Source organism: Danio aesculapii, chromosome 11, assembly GCF_903798145.1.
Source record: "Danio aesculapii chromosome 11, fDanAes4.1, whole genome shotgun sequence".
NCBI classification, from domain to species: Eukaryota; Metazoa; Chordata; class Actinopteri; order Cypriniformes; family Danionidae; genus Danio; species Danio aesculapii.
The window spans coordinates 26,098,791-26,121,121 of record NC_079445.1 but is presented as its reverse complement, the minus strand read 5'-3'; the positions used below and the strand labels follow the sequence as shown (position 1 = coordinate 26,121,121).

The 22,331-nt window shown below is 34.4% G+C and overlaps 1 protein-coding gene across 1 annotated transcript in view; it reads left to right on the top strand.

Annotated features, from left to right (window-relative positions):
• The window catches only part of skib (v-ski avian sarcoma viral oncogene homolog b), a 48,264-nt gene extending 34,377 nt beyond the window's left edge, over positions 1-13,887 (top strand). Inside the window, exons 2-7 of the mRNA XM_056468084.1 lie at positions 4,372-4,485; positions 5,133-5,236; positions 5,371-5,648; positions 7,620-7,891; positions 10,636-10,866; positions 12,078-13,887. Of these exons, the coding sequence (XP_056324059.1) occupies positions 4,372-4,485; positions 5,133-5,236; positions 5,371-5,648; positions 7,620-7,891; positions 10,636-10,866; positions 12,078-12,269 (1,191 nt within the window). The 3' untranslated portion in view covers positions 12,270-13,887. The remainder of the gene's footprint in view (positions 1-4,371; positions 4,486-5,132; positions 5,237-5,370; positions 5,649-7,619; positions 7,892-10,635; positions 10,867-12,077) is intronic.
• Positions 13,888-22,331: the final 8,444 nt, after the last annotated feature.

Here is a 22,331-nt window from a genome sequence, read left to right as displayed (position 1 = left end):
AATTTAATTCATGAACAGATTTCATGCAAAAAAAAGCATTGGTTATGTTGGCACGAACATGCATATTTCGTCCGTGTATGTTCAGCCTCACGTTTGCCATAAAGCGCTCCTTTATAACATGCCTTCAAAGAAATCTTGCACAATAGGCAGTTGAAAGGGCATAGGATTGAATGGCCACTTTAAGAGTAAGCCGTACTTGGCCTTCAAGTATACATTCCTGCTGCTTTGTGTTTCCTCTGTGGTCCTGCTCCTCGAACCCGCCCACTCACATTCAGGAACCAGACGCTCTGGGTTCCCACAGGGCCATCAGCCAAAGCAAACTACAGAGAGGAAATGTGGCCCTCACTCACTCAATCACTCGCTCACTCACTCTTTCAATCACTCGCTCATGTGCTCCAGCAGTAATAGAGGCCTTGTTATATTTTCTCAGTCATGATTAACAATATAGAGCATGCTATATTTTATCCAACATGAATATTTCAGCTGTATTTATAGTCTAGTGCAATGCATAGTGCTTTGCAATAACCTCATTTAGAGTTCTTCAAAATTGTATCATAAATCCAGATGGCCACAAGCTTGCTTGAAGGTTTATATAAGGCTCCAGGTTTGCACCCAGATGTTGTGCATGTCCTAATCTGGATCAATTGTGTGGTTTTGATACAGTCTGCCCTGCATGTGTGTCACGAGGCCACGCGTTTGATGTGGTGATGAGTGAGGCCCGTGTCACGGCTGCCCTGATTTCAGATCAGCGGACGTTGCATCAGCGGCTCCCTTGTGGTGTCTGGGAGGGTGCACAGTCAAAGACTATTATGTCTGGGACGCCCTGGACTTCCTGGAACTCCAGACCTCAGGGAAGGAACAAACACAGACAGACGTTCTTTGTTGGGTGTGCAGTGGTTGTTCATCGCTTGAGTCATGTTTTGACTTACCCATCCGCATTTTTGGAAGGGAAAAAAACAACAAATTTCCCTTTGCGCAAGGCAGGCAGGTGTTCAGACTTCTAACAAAACATAGGTAGTGAGCCAGAGGCTTGGCCGATTGTAAATTTTGTTGCTTTGTTTGACCCTCCGAACGAAGTAAAATATTGTCTGTCAATGGTGATTACCTAAAACTAATTATATTGTACAATGTTTTCCGCCATGTTGTTTATTATTTGTTTTTAATTTTATTTTATGACTTTTTTTGTTTCAGTGTGGTCAATCTGGGCAGTATAATTGATTTATAATTGATTTTGCACTAAATTGATTTTGGTATTTTTTGCTTCGAAAAAGTTGGGGAAAATGTCAGATATTTGTCTGATTATGATTATTTACCAAAGTCACCCACCCTAAAATTATTTAAGGTTTCCTAACAATTCAACATAATAATTGAAAAAAACTTTGCTCAACAATATTCAATGATACTTTTGTGTAAAGTATATATAAGGCCATTTATATATGTATTTAGTGATGTAACGGATGACAAATCTCACAGTTCGAATCATGTTATGGTTTTTTAGTCACAGATCAGACCATTTGTCGGATCAGCCAAAAAGGAAAGGAGACAAATGTCATTTACTTTTCATTTATTACAAAAACAGTACTGCAAGAAACTTTTGGTTTTAACAAACAGAACTTAGAAAATGTGATTTTATTGAAAATAAAATGAAGAAATAATCAGATGTGAAAAATTCACTGTTACTACTGCTACTGTTGCTGATGACGCTAAATGTTGAAATCTAACGTTATAATTTGTACAACCCATATTTATTTTTAATCTCATTTTCAATAAATGATTCAGTTATTCACTCATAAAACTTCATGTTTCATTGCTAGAAGTATAATTTTTGAAGAATTATTCACTGGCATATTTTTGATGGCTGGTTATCGCCACCTATTGGTTAAATAATATAATTGCTGCCTACAACTCAAGTTAATGAGCGTCAAGTAAAATGCATATGACGTGATTTTAATCTTTACCATAAACATCAGTGGTTTTATCTAAACTATAAACTATTATCCAGTACTTCTGTGTTATTTTACGGTTTCTAACTTCATAACTAACTCAAAAGACTAAAGACTAAATCTCTTTCTTGATTTTTGCATTTTTCAAACACAGATTTGAACGCAGAGATTAGAAGAATTAATAAACATATGCAAATCACCATCATTTATAATTTATGTTGCGTGGGTGTTGAGATCCCGAAATTTTAATGATTAATAGTGCAGCTTACACTGAATGCATTAATGCAGGCTAAACAAGTAGAGACAGAAAACACCTTTAATAACCTAAGAAACCCACCACATCCCAAATAACCTATAACAACTTCTGTAATTATTATATTCTTGAGGAAAGCCTAAATGCTTTCATACATGTGATTTGAAAGAAGTGAGAGGCGAACTCTCTGTAATCGTTACAAATTTAGGATTAATCTACCAGTAAAAAATGTATTAATCCGCCGGTCACGTGTGCCGACCCGTGGTTTATGATCCGTACGGATCCTTGATCAACCATGATCTGTTACACCCCTATATATAATACAATTTTTTAAAATGTCTTCATTTACTAACAGTCATGAGGTATGTTCAAATTCAAATGTAGTACCTACTAAGATTATCCTTTTTAGACTGCTTGCTTGTAGCATTTCTTTACTAAATGGAATTGACAAACACTGGTGATTGGTAATTGAGTTCAGTTCAACAACATTGTCATCTGTGTGTGATACATGAAAGAATTTTAGCATTTTTATATACATCATCACATGAATGCATTCTTAAACTGTTAATATTTTGTGACTTGTTTTAACAGACTAATAAAATGAATTGTCCCTGATGAATGATTTGCCCTTGAATCCAACTGTTTATTTTTTATGACATACAATTAATCTTGGGCGACGCGGTGGCGCTGTAGGTAGTGCCTTGGCTGGGTCAGTTGGCGTTTCTGTGAGGAGTTTGCATGTTCTCCCTGCGTTCGCGTGGGTTTCCTCCGGGTGCTCCAGTTTCCCCCACTGTCCAAAGACATGTGGTACAGGTGAATTGGGAAGGCTAAATTGTCCGTAGTGTGTGAGTGTGAATGGATGTTTCCCAGAGATGGGTTGTGGCTGGAAGGGCATGTGCTGCCTAAAACATGTGTTAGATAAGTTGGCGGTACATTCCGCTGTGGCGACCCCGGATTAATAAAGGGACTAAGCTGAAAAGAAAATGAATGAATTAATTAATTAATCTTCTAATTTGCGAACTAAAGGCATTTTTCCTTTCACCTCTGGACATTTAACACCATTTTAGCTCTATTTAAAGCCCTAGCAGATGGAAAAGAAATCAAAAAGCAGTTCTACAGTATTCCATGCGATAAGAAAAGGATTAATTAATATTTATTTCTTCCCACTCATGAGGTATATGTATTCTATACCTTGTCAGTATCAGAATATTACATATTCTATGCCTATTTAGTTATTCAGAAAGTGCGCTGAATAGTTAAGAGGCTGCTCTCAAAGCCACTACTCTCAGCCTGAAGAGTTCTTGATCATGAATTGGTCCGCGCTACTCCATTTGCAGCGTTGCAAAGTAAGTGTGTGCTTTGCATGTGTGTTTCTCGGCTTCAAGGACCATGTTACCCGACCGTAAACTTGTCACTGATGCAGAGCGTGGAGGCAAGTGTGTATTAGGCGTTTGTGAGTCAGATCCGCGTTGAAAGAATGGGCTTCAAACAGCCTCGGTCACATACCGCGCAACCCACGCCTTGTGATAACAGTAAGGGCTTATTATTGTAGTTAAGACTGGCACAGAGAGCCAGTGCTAAATAATGTGGTCTAAAGATTCCTGACAGCAAGACTTCTGTGGCAGGTGTCAGACTAAAATAAAGCACCACATCTCCCCCTTGTGTTGTGTTATAGTCAATAACTCTTCTCTATCCAGTTCTAATTCTCACCCATATGCTGTTTTTCACCCAAAAACACCACATTTGCTCATTTGTGGTGGTTTATTTTAGTTTCAGCACACCTTCTTGACTTTCTAACTTTCACATTGACTCTGGATGCTCGGGTTACGGGGGTGTTTCAATTCTTGAACTTGAGTCAGAAGGCGCAGGTTTAGACAGGTTGATGGTAAGACAAATGTAAACACATTCAGGACATGACATGCTGAAACCTGAGGGCAAAGAGGAGGGTTTACTGACTGTCTTCCTTTTTTAAGGAAACCTTTTAAGTTGTATGAATACCTGTAGTGTTTGGGTTTTATTTGTGCCGATGCTAAATTTGCCCAGATTTTTTTTTTCTCAGATATTTGCTGAGAGCTGTAAGTCGGTTTGACACCTAGGTGGTCAAAGTTCTACCCCAGTCTTGCCTTCAGTGTGTTATTTCATCTCATAAAGTGTTTTTTGTGATTTGTTTTGCAGGCATACAGTCCCATTCCCTCCAAAAAGGCCAAGCATGATCGATCCAGATCTCCATCAGCAGATAGAGAGAAGCAAGCTGATTGGCTACAGTCTCTGGCGGCTTCTGCTAATAAGGTTGGTTTCTAAAATATTATTTATAAGGACAGTGCCTATTTTAAATATTCATAATCTCGGAGATTCAGCATGTCTGCGGCAATTAGCTTGTCATTGAGCAGAGCAAAGACAGTTAATGTTTAAATTACAGCTGATCAAATCATTATAAAACTGGTAAGTGACACTCCAAGTTGATCCCTTGCTTTTGTATTTTGTAGTGCTGCATTCATACCAAAGTAATCTGGTAATGTTAACGGGGTTAAATATTGTGATCTCCCTATTGCAACAGAGAAATACTGGGAAATATCTGTAGACTGATGGCATTTCATGCCGTTCAGCCTTGTAATCTTAAAATGTCAGCAAAATCACCTGTTTTGTCATCAATTTAGAACAGTTATTTTAAGTGAATTTATGAGTAAATCTCATTACGCATCCCATCATTATAACATACTATATGAAAATGCATAATATTTTTGAGATTTGCTAAAGATTCGATACAACTGTGCAATTAAAGTTAATTAGTGTGATGGCATCAAAGCTCATTCTAATTTAAAAATAGAGGAATTTCATTTGCTCACTTCAATACATCCAAAGTACAAAAAAAAACATCATTTTGATTATTATATCATCGCATCCCTAATTAAACACTCTTATTTTTCCTTTTATAGGACCTTAAGCAGCTCCAGTTCAAGCAGAGACCTTCAGCCTTCAGGCCCTGGTCTCCCAGAGTTCCCTCTGCTGAGCGAGAGACTCCCAATCACAAGTATGAGAGGTACGCCAACTGTTTCACTAATACAGTGATTATAAGCCATTAGTCCTTAATTTATCATCTCCATTGTGTAGTGCATAAATATATTTCTTTGACGAAGACGTGTAATTAATGTCTCCTGTTTCACTGACATTCAGATCGCTCGCTAAAACGCAAGACAATCTGGCAGTTCCAAATGTGTCTCTGCCCATTGCTGCCTTCAAAAATAATGAGCAGCCAGCACACTGTTTCTCTCAACCCACTGAGAGCCACAATACAGGCAAGACGGAGAGCTCCAGGCCAAGAAAGAGATGGCCGTCAGCAGAGAGACAATCACAGCCAGCCACCAAAACCTCTCTGTGCACTCCAGTCAAACAGCGGCCACAGGAGAACCATGACTCAGATGAGGAAATCCAGGTGGACAACTGTGCTGAAGGTCAGAAAAACAGGATTAGCATTATGTTATGTAAAATAATAATGGATACATTCATATGACTTAGATAAAGTTAGCAACAAAGAATGCAATTTTGCAGCTAGGCATGCGCCGGTATAAGATTCTGACGGTATGATAACCTTGTATTACAATATCACGGTATCACTGTATTGTGATTACAGTGGCAGTAAACATGTCAGGCTTAATAATTCAAATGAATCATTGACGTCTGCTGTCTTCATTAGTTTCAAAAACACAGATTTATTTATATTTTAAAATAGCATCTTTGTATATCTTTTCTGATGAAGATACTGTTGTACTAAAGAACAAAAAAAATGTCAATTAAAAATCTTACACATACCTTAGGACTGGTAGAGCTGAAAATTTTGGTGGTTTTAAAACCTTGACTTTTCCAAACCGCGATATTCCTAGAAAACGGTTATCACCCCATGCCTATTTGCAACAGTAGGTGCATTTCCATTACCCTTCAAGTTGCGCAAAATTAATTAAATATTTAAAGATAATTTCAAAACAAACATTCCTGGACCCTAAGCTATTTTTTGCTGGGCTTATATCCCGAGAATGCAAATTAGAGTAGATCCGAACAAGTATTTATAGACCTCAGCTTGCTCCATGCCAAAAAATGTGTAGCTTTGCTTTGGACAAAGATGCAAAGACCAAACAATACTCGATGGATTCCATTAGAAATGATTACTTGTATACTAAAAGCCAAACAGCATGTATGATGCTGTTGTATGATATGAAAATATATGGAGGCCTTTTTATCAGTTATATCAAAGATGTGGATTTAACACAGGAAGATGTGGATGAATACTTTTTTGTGGACAATGGAGTTCCTGTCTGGCAGTTACATATTGATTAACCCAATACATGTTTCCAGTACTTTGTGTACAGTATGATGATAAAAGTCTATTTTGAATAGATTACCTCTAACCTGAAAAGAAGGAGCATTTTTTGTTTGTTTTTAGTATTGTTTTTGGTTTGTTTTGTGTTTATTTATATAAAATATAATATATTAATTTGTTTATTTAGTAAAGCAGTAATGTTGATCTTGTTGAGAATTTTGAAAAAACTGGAAAACAAGTAAAATAAAAACATTGTGGAAGAAATTAAACATTTTAAATTTGCCTAATGTGAACTGTCTGTTTTTCACTTACATGAGATGATATTGAACCGAATTTATTAAAGAATATTTAGCAAAACTGCAACAAAATCACAGTCATTCTTTGTTTATTAATAGAAACTAGCCTACTTTACTAAATTGCATAACTCAAATGTCATTGATCTGTTCTTATGCAAATTCAGAATCCATAATTTCTCTTCGAAATAGTGTTTTATAAACTCCCCGAACAAATATTCTGGGGCATTATTGTTTGTCTGGTGCACATGTGTCTCATTTTATTAAAAGTAATGTCAAGTGTGTTGGCTGCAGTATAGTAAACATACTTATGATATACAAGCTACTGGTCAAAAGTTTGGGGTCAGAAGGATTTTTAAATGTTTTAAAATAAGCTTATCCTGCTTACCAAAGCATTTATTTAATCAAAAATACAGTAAAAACTGTGAAATGTTATTGCACTGTAAAATAACTGTACAAAAATAGTTTATAATTTAATTTAATAATTTATTCAAGTGATTTTAATGATGAATTTCAGCTTCATTACTCCAGTCTCAGAGTCACAGGATCCTTCAGAAATCACTCACCTTCAATATTAATTGTTATTATAATAACAATTATTACTATTTATTATTATTAATGGTTATAGTAATAAAAGCAATAATGACTAGAGTAAAAAATTCTTTTAAAACTACACACTATAAGAAAGCAGTCTGAAAATTTCATAAACTTTTTGTGCATACTTGTAACGTAATCACGTCTACTGTTTAGATTGAGAGTAAAATAAATTGTGCGCTTTTACTTTACCACCTGTATTGTTTATTTTCTGATTGCAGTTGCTGTCTCTCGTTCGCTGATGTCTCCTCCCTTCACCAACGGTGTCGGGGTGATGACCCTCAGCCCTCACAGCTCTGCAGAGGTGCATGAGGGGAGGGCGAGACTGGCAGCGGGTCATTGTTCAGAGCTGGAGCTCCTCAAGCAGACGCTCAGCAGTGACCTGAGCTCCAAAGAGGCCAGAGAGAAGTTCCTGCAGGAGATCATCCGCATGAGGGTGAAGCAGGAGGAGAAACTGGCAGCCGCTCTGCAAGCCAAACGCAGCCTGCAGCAGGTGTGGACTGATGAATATTCATAAATAGTTTTCATGAATAGTTTTGAATTTCAAATATTCTGCAGAACAAACAATAAATAAATCAATATTGTATGAATCATTATACCCAAGTCAGTGATTTCTGAACTACTTATTAGTGTTGGGCAAAGATTGGGCACGATTGATCGCATCCAAAACAAAAGTTTCTTTTGAATATATATATATATATATATATATATATATATATATATATATATATATATATATATATATATATATATATATATATATAGACACACACATATACATAAACAGAGTCCCCATGGGGGCTTAAAAAGTCTTAAATCTCAAAAACAAACTTAGTTTTAGGCTTTAAAAGTCTTCAATCTACTGAGATATTGTGTTGTAGGTTTTAAATCTTTTTTAACAGGTCTTAATTTTCATTGGTTCATGTATAGCTGCCCACTCTGGCCAACACCTATACAATCCATCTCAAATCTTTTGACCTTTTTATTTAAAAATAGAATTTTTAACTCTATTTAACATAATGGTTTAATTATTTTCCTTACAATAACATTTGTTTAAATGTTCTCCATGTATTTACCTCTGAGAAAGCTGACCTGACCTACTGTATATTTGTTAAAAATTATTCATTCATTCATTCATTCATTCATTCATTCATTCATTCATTCATGTTCTTTTCACTTCTATACAGCCTAAAGTGAAATTTAAAGGCTTAACTAGGTTAATTAGGTTAACTAGGCAGGTTAAGGTAATTAGCCAAGTTATTGTATAACCATGGTTTGTTCTGTAGACAATTGAAAAAAAAATAGCTTAAAGGGGCTAAAAATGATTATTTTTTTTAATTAAAAACTGCTTTTATTCTAGCCGAAATAAAACAAATAAGACTTTCTCCAGAAGAAAAAATATTATCAGACATACTGTTAAAGTTTCCTCGCTCTGTTAAACATTCATTCATTCATTTTCGACTTAGTCCCTTTATTAATCCGGGGTCGCCACAGCAGAATGAACCGCCAACTTATCCAGCACATGTTTTCCTTCCAGCCGCTACCCATTTCTGGGAAACATCCATATACTACGGACAATTTAGCCTTCCCAATTCACCTATACCACATGACTTTGGGTGAAACCGGAGCACCTGGAGGAAATCCACGGGAACACAGGGTGAACATGCAAACTCCACACAGAAACACCAACTGACCCAGCCAAGGCTCGAACTAGCGACCCTCTTGCTGTGAGGCGATAGCACTACCTTCTGCTCCACTGCGTCGCCTCTGTTAAACATAATTTGAGAAATATAAAAAAAAAGAAAATACAATTCAAAGTGGGGCTAATAATTCTGACTTCAACTGTACATAATATACATACACAGTACATACACATTATGTCAAAACAAACTTTTATTTTGGATGCGATTAAATTTTTCCCAGCACTACTTATTATATCTTTTCCATTCATAATCGACCAAATTAGGCATAAGCAGTGGTATATACATAAACCTGTAAAAGTTCAATATTTCATTTACAATTTAAATGTACTTGTGAAAAAAAAATGTTACGAATCTATTTAAATGCTAAAAATAGAGTAGATCAGTTTCTAGATATAGACATAGGAATTGTTTTCGATTAATATACAGTTAAAGTCAGAATTAATAGCCCCCCTGTTTATTTTTTCCACCAATTTCTGTTTAACGAAGAGATTTTTTCAACACATTTATAAACATAATAGTTTTAATAACTCATTTCTAATAACTGATTTATTTTATCTTTGCCATGACAGTAAATAATATTTTACAAGATATTTTTCAAGACACATCTATACAATTTAAAGCGACTTTTAAAGGCTTAACTAGGTTAATTAGGTAGGTTAGGGTAATTAGTCGTTATTGTATAACGATGGTTTGTTCTGTAGACGGGTTGCAGCTAGAAGGGCATCCGCTGCGTAAAACATATGTTGGATAATTTGGCGGTTCATTCCACTGTGGCGACCCCTGACTAATAAAGGAACTAAAGCCGCCTTTCCACTGCACACGACATTTGGACACGACTCTCGGAATACGCCCCCTTGTGGCAGTCCGACAGTATTTTCAGTTCTGACGTGCACCATGGAAGAGAAGCAGTTCTCGCAGCGTCCGAAATAAAGGAGTGCAAAAGCAAGAGCCATCATTCTCTGTGCGTTCACAGTGGTTGAATGAATGTATGAATACTAGAAACTCATAGACTGTTAAAAATATTGCAGGGAATGTGGAGACAACATAAAAAAAAAATATTTTTTATTACTTTTTTAATTACATTTATGAACAGAAGTGTTTTTGTTAATATAGACTTTCTATTTCAAAAAATAACCAAAAAAACACCTAGTATTTGTCATCTCGCGCGCACGGACCTGCTTTTACAGCACTGGAATACGTCACATCCGGTCGGCCGGTCGCATACGGTCTAGTCGTAGGAGTTCAAATATTTCAACGGATCCGCAGCTCAGTTCGGATCCGAATTTTCCGCATACGGAGATGATTGGAACTCCACGCAGCTCCCGGACTACGCTCCATTGGAAATGAATAACTTCCGGTCTGTCACTTGTCGTGTGCAGTGGAAAGGAGGCTTTAAGCCGAAAAGATAATGAATGAATGAATGAATTAATTAATTAATTAATAATATTAGAATAGTTGGTAAATGTAATCTCCAGATTGCTTTGTCGGCTTTCACATGTTATCCTTGATCAATAACACTGATTGTCTCTGACAGGAGCTGGAGTTTGTGAGGGTGACTAAGAAGGGTCGTCTGAGGGAGGCCATCGAAGCCAAGCGGAACCTGAGGAAGGAGATCGAGCGCCTCCGTGTGGAGTGTGAGAAGAAGGTGCGGGACGCCAGCGAGTCCTGCGACAGGCTGAAGAGAGATCTGGACAGAGAGAGACGGACCCGTGTCTGTGACAAGAGCTGTGAAGCAGGACGTCTGAGGGCCAAATATTCCTCACAGGTGAGATCCGGCTCCTGCATTTGATCAGATTTGAACTTCACTTTATATTTAATAAAGTAAAATGTCAAGAACATTAGATTTCTAATCACAAGCTTTTAGTTCCATAATGCTTTTGAATAAATACCAAGTACAGATAATGTCACTAATGATCACTAAAAACTAATGTTATCATTAATGTATCAATCACCAATAATATAATATAATATAATATAATATAAAATAAAATAATATATAATATAATATAATATAATAAAATGTAATAAAATGTAATATGTATGTAATATAATATAAAATAATAATATAATATAATAATGGCCCGATGAATGTTAAATGGATCAAATAAGTAAGCTATAAACTAGTTCATATTTCTTAATAAAAGTGTTTGAGCTTTTCTAATTTAAAACATGATTAAAACAGTGATTTTTCTTTTTTTGAGTTTAAAAAACTCAAACAAGTGACAAATTGGAACAGCGAATAGTTGTTTATTAAAATTAATATCTTTTTTTATTGCATTAAAGAATGCATTTGCTTGTTGGTACAATAAAAAGTATTTAATAATTGAATTCATATAATAATATTAATGTTAGTTAATTATTTATTTGTTTTACATAAAACAGTAAAAATACAAAACTAATAATTATGGTTGTTGTTTTGTTGTTGTTTTTTTTGCTTTTCAAACATTATTTTATTTTGGTTAAAAAAACTCTCCTATGAGTTACTGGGGGAAAATGACCAGAGATTAATACTTCAGTAAATGTAATTACATATATTTCGATAACTAATTTGATGTTCATGCTAAACCATATAATATTTCATTGTTCAAATTAATGTAAAAAGTAATCAAATAACATTGTTTTACACTTACCAACAAAGCTTGAGTGTTAGATTAAGGCTCTGGATTTGTATTATATTATATTATATTATATTATATTATATTATATTATATTATATTATATTATATTATATTATATTATATTATATTATATTTGTATTCTAATACAGACAGAATTTAAAAGCTGACACTTTTTTCATTTCAAAAGTAACAATGCAGGAAGATTAGCATCCATTTATTTTATCAAACATCAATTGAAAACAGACTTCGAGATAATTGCTTGTAATATAGAATTCAAAATGACAATTAATTATGAAATCAGCCTCTTCCTAATTCTTCCAGTGATGTCTAAAAGATCATCTGTGATTCTCTCCATCAGATTGAGGATCTGCAGATGAAGCTCCAGCAGGCAGAAGTGGACCGCGAGCAGCTGAGAGAAGACCTGCTAAAGGAACGGGACGCCCGACAAAACCTGGAGCGGGTTGTCAAAGAGCTTCAGGAACAACTGGGCCACAAAGCAGAGACGGAGGCCAACACACAGCCCACCGAAGGAGATCAAGACGTATCTTAAACATCCACACTAATGAGTTCAGACTTTGATTTGAGGATGAGTAGAGGAGGCCTCTGAAGCCTCATGAAAAAAAAACTAAACGTACTGCAGCACAGAAGAATGGTAAAGAAACGAATTCACAGCGTAAGTTTACCAAAATGAACTGAATCATGAACTCAAGAAACTGGAAATGCGTGAAACGGACTCGCCTTTGGTTAGCTTCTCAAAGCTAATCGAAGGAAATTATTTTGTTATAAGCTATTTAAAAAAATTTCGCAAAGATACTTGAAGAATATTTGGAAAGCGAGCGTGTTTTCTATTCACTTTGCGCTGACAGTAGCAGGCCAACGATCTGCTAGTGCCACCGAGACTCTGTAAACTAGAAAGTGTTACAAGCCAGAATTCTACATAGCACACCGGTGTTGTCATTATCATTTTTGCTCGCTTTCATTTGACCTTTTATGGTTTGTTTTGGCTGTTGTATTGAAATAGTTTGCATGTGCAACCGTGCTATGGTGCAGCAAAGCTTTATTATAAACCTACGTTCATTTTTATTATGGTATTTTTAATTATCATGTACTTAAAACCCTATAGTATTGACGTCAATCAATATGAGATGAATCCTTACCCTCTCTCCTAAACTTTAGTATCAAGTATTAATTGCTTTAATTATCGCTATTTTGAACAGTCTAAGCGAACGGCATCACTCCACGCTCCATTTCGAGGGTAAAATGAATGTTTTGTTGGTTCAGAATCGGAATTAAGTGACAGAAATCAATTATTAGTCACTCCTTTTAGAGCTTGTTTAAGGTATAAAAAAGAAGCTGTTAAAGAAAATGACATTTCTACTTATATAGAAAATAATGATATATATTTTTTTACTTTCTACCAAAAAAAAAAAGAATTGCACTTTTAAGAAAAGATAGTTGTATTGTGTATTTGAAGCCCTCTGTTTTTTCAGATCTCAAACACCGAGTATTGAATAAAACCGTTTTCGTACATTTGTTACAGATGTGAATACCACTGAAACGTTAAAAATTAAAAATGTAAATATGATAGCTTGCTTTACATTTCACTCTAAAGGCTTTTTTTGTTGTTGTTGTTGCTCCAAACCAATAGACTGTATGTATGAAATAATGTAACACGAAAATTAATTTCTCCTATCATATTTTCAACTAGAGGGCATTTACTGTATAAAATCCTTATATTAACAAGAAAAAAAGTTGTAGATCATTATATTTCTGAATAATTTCAGTCCCTTTGGAAATCACTTTATATATAATTACCAAAGCAAAGAGTTTGGCTTTCAGAAATGTGACTGACGAACTGTAAAGAGTATTTCTGATGATCTTTTATCTCCCCTGTCTTGAATAAACCTGCAGTAATACATATGCTAACCTCTCCATCGCTCTATTTATTCTGGGTACATTTTTCCTTCAGCCTTCTCTATAAGGAGATCCGTCTGCTTGCCTGTGTCACTTTTTAACCCCTCTCGATGTTCTCATGCGTCAACACTAGAGATGTGCATTGTGTTCAGGGTCTTGTCATAGTTTTGGTTTTGATGTGGGTCATTCTCATCACTTGTTTTAATGTCCCCCCCCACCACCTATAATAACATCATTAAACAGAATCAACCATTCTTGTGTTTTCTGACATTTTTTGCTATATGGTGTTCAGGATTAAATAAATGGAAGGCTTTAGGTATTTTATATATTCTTTCTGTGATAAATACTGAATCATTAACCTTGATCGAGAAAATATTTTTTATAGGAACAGTTAACCTTTATTTATAAGCCAAGATCACAGCCATATCACCCTGCAGCCCAAGACTGGTTACTCACTGAAACTAAGCAAGGCTGAGCCTGGTCAGTACCTGGATGGGAGACCACATGGGGAAACTAGGTTGCTGTTGGAAGTGGTGTTAGTGAAGCCAGCCTACTATCAGTGTGGGCCATCTTTCGGATGAGACGCTAACTGAGGTCCTCTTTGATGTTAGTCTAGGGTAAAAGGAATAACATTTAAAAGGTGTGGTAATTTCACAAAATTGTGATGATGTAAGCCAGGAATTTCCAAACTCGGCCCCGGAAGGCCGGTGTCCTGCAGATTTTAGCTTCAACTTGCCTAAACACACCTGCATGGATGTTTCTAGAAAGCCTAGTAAGAGATTGATTAGCTAGCCCAGGTGTGTCTGATTAGAGTTAGAACTAAACTTTGCAGGACACCGGCCCTCCAGGAACGAGTTTGGGCACCACTGGTTTAAGCAAAAGACACTGACAATAGAACTGCCAACAAAAGTGATTTAATGTACAAAAGTGAAAACCAGAAGAATGCCCAAATATATATATATATATATATATATATATATATATATATATATATATATATATATATATATATATATATATATATATATATATATATATATACATACAAAAAAATATTTACAATAATAAAAATAATGTAATAAAGTAGCAAGTTCAAACTAAGTATCAAAAAAAAAATAGTTTAACTCAGGAGTAAGGGGACGCTAGTCAAGCCAAACAAAAGAAATAGAACAAAACAATTCTAACTCTTGAATAACCCCTTACCTTGCTAGAAACATGCAAATAAAAGAAAAAGTTTTCAGTGCCATGTGCTGTATTCTTCCCTATACTCAACTGTAGACTAAAATAAACACAAAGATAGCATTCAACTTGATGTCTTTAACAATACATTTCCTATGTGTTTGCAGAATGGAAGTTGTACGACATCTTCCCTATCCACCTTACTCTGAGAAAAGAGTGAACTTGAGGAGGTATAGCTCTGTATAGACGGAAAGAGCTGGGCCAAAAGTAACAAGCAAATCAAACCAAATAAAATGTACAAAAATCTAAGTTCTCAAAGTGGGCAAAAGTAATGCAAAATAATTTACCCAAATGAAAAATGAGCAAAAACAACAAAAATCATAATCATGTCAGCAAAACACACAAAAACCGATATGATAGACCAGTCTCCTGACCAATCAGCTGTCCTGAAGGCGGACCTAACAGAAATGACAGACACGGAGAAAGCGAGAGAGAAGGAATGAGAAAACGGGAGGTAAATATACAGCTACAGCCTTAAAAAAAAAAATAGCAAGAGATGCTATTTACACTGTTCAAATAACATCAGATGCTATTTACACATAGCAACAAAAAGTATGGTAGATGCTATGTGCACTCAGTGCTTATAGAAAGTATATGCCATTTACACTGTTTATAGACGCTATTGCAGTGTTACTAAAAGTATGATGCTGTTTACACTAAAAAGTAATCATACACGGTTTATTTAGCAGGTCTTTATGTAAACAATTTTAATAATTGTTTTTTTGTCAATTATGCTTAAAAGGTGGTATTTACACTACATATTAATAAACAGTACACTTAAGTGTAAATATATGGTAGATGCTATTTACACTAAGTATTAGCAGTAAATGCCATTTAAACAAAATTAGCAGGAGGTACATGTGTGATATTTATACTTTATTAATAAAAGGGATATATATTTACACTAAGAGCTGAAAGAAGGTACACCTAAATGTTGCACTACACCAATCTAATAAACAAACAAAATATATTAATTAGTGAAAAAGGAGTAGGATCAATTACTGTAGTATAATTTTCAATCCTTGAAGACATCTCTAGAAATAACAATGTTAGGATTATAGGATTTGTTCTAAATGTGTTGAAACATTCTAAATTAAATCTATATAGAAACAGCCATGACAGTTTAAAATGAACACTATTTATTTTATTTTTGTCATTCGTGCCATGAAAAGCATCATTGTCTGCTGCAGGGCCTCTCCATTCTGGAAAACAAACAAAAACAATAATAAACACATGAATGGCTAACTTGTAGTTGTCTCTGCAAATTAGGCTAAAACAACATTAACTCATCTAAAACTCACTTATGCACTTTCCAATCTTCCAGTAAGTTTGTGTATAATGTATATTACCACATCTAAGTCTTTCTGCTGAGTGAATTCATTTATTTTCTTCTGCTACAAGTGCTCTGCATTCTGGGAAAAACAATGGATTTATTTGTCATTTAGTTGTCTCTACAAAAATTGCATTCAAACTACCAACAACACTGTAACATGTTCCTGCTTCTGTTTCAGTGGAAAGCTGGGAATTTCCAACACAAGCAACAGTGATCTTTGATGACAAGATGAAGGCTTGCCTAATGATGTGACAAGTTGAAAAATGTTTGTACACTAGTACTACAATAGATTATACAACAACATAAGTTACTTTAACAAGAAAAGAGTCAAATTATAATATCAAGTTGTATAATATTAAGCATATTATAAAGTTCACATCAATTCACAGGTGCATCTCAATGAATTACAATGTCATCAAAACAGTTGTAATAATTGTTGTAATTTCAGTAATTCAATTAAAGAAGTGAAACTCATATACAGATTCGTTACATATAGACTGATATATTTCTGTTTTTTTCTTTTTATTTTGACGATTGTTGCTTACAGCTAGTGAAATCTCAGAAAACTGCAATATTACTTAAGACCAATAAAAGAAATAAGGATTTAACATAGAAATCTTGGACTATGAATATGTACAGCACTCAATACTTCTTCAGGGCTATTTTGCATGAATTTCTCCAGCAATGTGACGGTTGGTGGCAACGCTGATGAAGCCCAGGTTTCATTAATAGCGGCCTTCAGCTCTTCTGTGTTGTTGAATTTGATGTCTCACATCTTCCTCTTCACAATGCACATCAGTTTCTTTCATAAGAGTTTTTGGTCGGGTGAGCTTGCTGGCCAGTCACTTACAGGGATACCATAAGCCTTAAAACATACTTTTTGCAGTGTGGACAGGTGCCAAGTCCTGCTGGAAAATCAAACCTGCATCTCCATAAAGTAAATTTTTCCAGCAGGACTTGGACACTCGTCCACACTGTAAAAAGTACTAATACCTGGTTTAAGGAACATACTATCCCTGTATTTGATTGGCCAGCAAACTCACCTGACCTAAGACTCATATAATCTCTAGTGAACAGAAAGATGTGAGACACCAGACCTAACAACACAGAAGAGCTGAAGGCTCCTCTGAGAGCAACCTGGCAGTGCCATAAACCGACTTCCTCCATGTCATGTCACATTACTGAAATAAAATTATAACAACAACAAGAACTGATTGCTGTACATGTTCATACCTTTCAGTAGTCCAACATTTGTGTTACAAATCTATTTTTATTGGTCGTAAGTAATTTTCAAACTTTCTGACACACTGATTTGAGTTTTCATTAGCTGTAAACCACAATGATCAAAATGAAAAGAAATAAACGCTTGAAATAAATCATTCTGTGTGCAGTGAATCTATATAATCTATACACTTTTTTAATTGAATGACTGAAAGTAATCATCTTTTCGATGACATTCTAATTTATTGAGATGCACCTGTATATTATATGCGATCACATTTTCTAAAGAGATGTCTAGACATGCAGTGTAGAGTCCCTTTACTAGACTAACACTAGAAATGTCTACAGGAAACCTGAAGTATGGAGACAAGTGACATTTTATGTTTATGTGAAAACAACTTTTAAAACAGTTTACCATGTTAATTTGATACATTTACTCACTCTCAGACTATTCGAGGTGTAGGGTGTAGGTGATTAATTTGACTTTGACTTTTCAAGAGATATTGGATCATATGAATCCCCAAGAAGCATGGGTAAAAACATTTTTTACGGTCCCACTGGAGTACAAGGTAACCTACAGCTTGTGGCGAGAGGATGAGTAAATTAACAGCACATTTTCATTGTAGGATGAACTGTCCATTTCATCTGAAATCAGCCAAAACAGCTACACACCTTGGATTTAATTTTAAAGTAAAACATTCATTCATTAATTTTCTTTTCGGCTTAGTCCCTTTATTAATCAGGGGTCACCACAGCGGAATGAACTGCCAACTTATCCAGCATATGTTTTACGCAGCAGATGCCATTCCAGCTGCAACCCAACACAGGGAAACACCAATACACGCACTCACATACACTATGGCCAATTTAGCTTATTTAATTCACCTGTACCACATGTCTTTGGACTGGGAGGAATCCCATGCCAACACAGGAATGCCAACTGACCCAGCCGGGGCTTGAACCAGCAACCTTCTTGCTGTGAGGCGATTGTGCTACCCACTGCGCCACCGCACTGCCTTAAAGTACAGTAAAAGGACAACAATTAAGAATCACAAACACACACATAAACCACCTACTCAAAAAAAAAGTATAAAAACTGTACATTTATTTTACATAAATGATTAAAAAATGAAAACTAATGTACTGCATACATGTGTTCATGTCTGACAACAAAACCACTACAAAATCTTGAACATAGTATAGCATATAATACACATTACCAGTGAAACAGGAATTCATGTTGCTTTGCTGTACTTTTGGGTCAATCAGGTAGAAAGTCTTTGGAACCTGCACACTGGTAGTAAAGCGCATTGGAGATCCTGAAATTGAACCCGTGAAAAGAGATCTAGTTATTAAAAAAATATTTGTATATCCAAAATGATTATAGAGGGAAAAGACAAAAAACAATATAAGCTATTTTCCTTATAATATCCATGTTTTATGGTCTCTTTTCCTCCAAAATTGCCCAGGGAAACACTGAAAGACAAACACTTTAGTCTCTGATTTTAGGCCAGGATGTGCAGATAAGCATGAATAGCCTAAACAAAAAGAAACAAGGTCAATAGCTATTAAAGTACAATCAGTACACATTATCATTCAGTATTAGATTATGAAATTGAATAAAATATTGAATAAAAGGCAGTTCAGATATTAAATTAAAATCACCCATTAGGTGGCGGTATGACACTATCTTAAGGCAATAATGGATCAGTAAATAATGATGAAACTGATTGCATTTATAGATGACTTTCTTACCAGGTAACATGAAAAGATTTAATAAAGTTTTTTTTACTTATACTGGAACATTTACAAATAGATAATATAAATGTATATGCATAGCAGCATCACATTAATAAATAAATTAATTATTGAGGAAATAAACAATTAATAAGTGAAAAGGTTGAAAATATATACTTCAATTGATAAACAATATTTTACTCATATTCCAAATAACTTAAACAAATTTTTTTAAACTCAGAAGTCTTAAACTCACAATATGCAATGTTAATATTTTCAGTTGTAAATTTTCCCGTGTCCTATTCATTCAAAGGTAAACTGGAACTAATACACTACTAACAGTATATTCTTCATTTTCTGAGAAATTATTAAAATATCAACATCGGTTACTAACGTAAGTTTTTTTCCTTAAGTTTTTTCCTTAAATATCCAAAATATAAAAAGACGCAAGTTATACCTGACACTTATATGATCACTTTTAACTTGGTTTTATGAAATCTCTCGTGCTGTTCCTGTTTTAAATGTGTACAAATGTGGAAATTTAGAGACACTCTCAAAGTAATAAGGATGCAGCACGTAACTTATTATGAAATTAATTTCGCTCAAAAATCAGAGGGTCACATGCCCATAAATTTGAATAGGAAGCGTATGGCAGCAATGAAGATTAGAAAACACACTTAAGAAATCAATTTTACGTTGCATACAATATTGTGTGTTTGTGAGTAACACAGGTAGAGCACATCGTGTTACATAAATAGCCCTTTCGATGGTATATCGCAGTGATATGCCAATTCAGTAATACAAATCATGATTCTTATCATCACTATTATTAGCATAAGGTTACAAACAAGACACGCCATTCTACATGGCGTGGAAAAAAACAACTAAACGCATAAAACCACTTATAACTAGGGATGGCTGACGTAAAACTGACGTTTCGACACAGTGTCGACATCCCGAAGCGCAGGTGTTCTAGTATGGGTAACTGCAGTCTGGAGCAATGAGCGTGGCAAAAGGTAGAGGCATGGTCAAAGGTTTTTTTCATGTATGGACGTGGCAAAAGATTTTTCATTGGTCAACGGTTTTATTTCCGGTCAAATGCGTTGGCCAATTAGATTAACATATTAAATAAGCTGATCGTTTAGCCTAAAGGTGAATCATTCTACTTTACTGGTGTTTAGAATAAAGAATGAATTAAACGTAATCACAAGTTACATTAAAGTAATGGGTAAATCAGCATTCTTATGAATACAAATGCTTTAATGTCATTAGACAAATGATATGTTTTTGTTCTTTTTACTGGCTATTTATAAATGCACTACTTAGAAAAGTGTTTTATTCAGTACTATTTTAAACTGTGATTTAGTTGTTTCACTAAATGTCACTAAAATTATTGCCTAAAATTATTTAAAATAAGATTTTGACTAATAAAATTTTTTGCCTGGTAAATATATATTGTTCAGATATCACATATTTATAATAAAGATAACTCATTAGTAACCGTATGGTAAGTGATATTAATCAATTTAAAACACAGACACAAGTTCATTAAACATTTAAGTTTAATAATCAAAAAAACAAATAAAACAACCTCCTAAAAAACATGCCATCCACTAATTAAAAATCCACACATCCGTTAATTCACCATTATTACCATCCATTAAGTACAAATCCATCCATTCATCGTATAGTAGCAGTGCATAGAGCAAAAGTCATCAAAATCTTGTCTAATTAGATTGCTCTGTACATCCCTTTCCTCCCATCGTCACAGTATCCAATGGTGTTTTTGTAGAGCCAACCACAGGATTCACATCTGGAGAACTTGAACTCCACTCTATATTTGACCAAGTAACAGTGTAAGGAAGGCTCCTTCTCCTTCATCAAAAAGAACCTTTCTGAGCAGGTCTGATAGTAGCTGAATTAAAGACAAAACACACACACACACACACACACACACACACACACACACACACACACACACACACACACACACACACACACACACACACACACACACACACACACACACACACAATAATAATAATAATAAAAGCAAAATAACAATAAAAAATTACAAAAATAAAATAAATTCTAACATACATCATGAAGACCTCCTCTTGGATCCATGGCTGAAGTGTATGATGTATGCATGGATGTATACATATTTTGTAAATATAAAATATATAAAATGTATATATATATATATATATATATATATATATATATATATATATATATATATATATATATATATATATATATATATATATATATATATATATACACACACACACACACACACACACACACATACATATACATATATATATAAATATATATATATATATATATATATATATATATATATATATATATATATATATATATATATATATATATATATATATATATATATATATGCACACACACACACACACACACATACATACATACACACACACACATATATATGGGTTTATGCTATTTAAGTCTAATAATTTAGGATAACACTAAAACACAAGCATGCTGGAATGTAATAACTGGGAAAACATAATGTGTAAATTAATTAAGTTGTAAGCTTGGACTCAATTTGATTTAAAATGTAATGACATGGTACCATGTCAAAATGCATTCAGAAAGATCTTCGATGCAATTTCACTGACTTTAAACCCTAAGAAAGAAAAACAAGCCTAAAACTGCAGCAATCCACAATAAATGGCCTTTTGCTGCCATCTAGTGGCTAAATTGAGTTTAAAATGATTATTGCTACAATGGTATAGGTATCAAAGTCAATTCTTAGAGGGCCGCAGCTCTGCACAGTTTTGCTCCAACTTTAATCAAACACAGCTGATCAAAATAATCGAGGTGTTCAAAAGAGTCTTGATCACCTTGATTAGTTGCATCAGCTGTGGTGTTTGATTAGGGTTGGAGCAAAACTGCAGAGCTGCGGCCCTCCAAGAATTGACTTTGACACCTATGTAATGTGTACCTAATAAAGTGGCCGGTGTATGTATGTATGTATGTATGTATGTATGTATGTATGTATGTATATATTAATTTATATATATATATATATATATATATATATATATATATATATATATATATATATATATATATATATATATATATATATATATATACTTTTCTATTTTTTTAATGTTAACT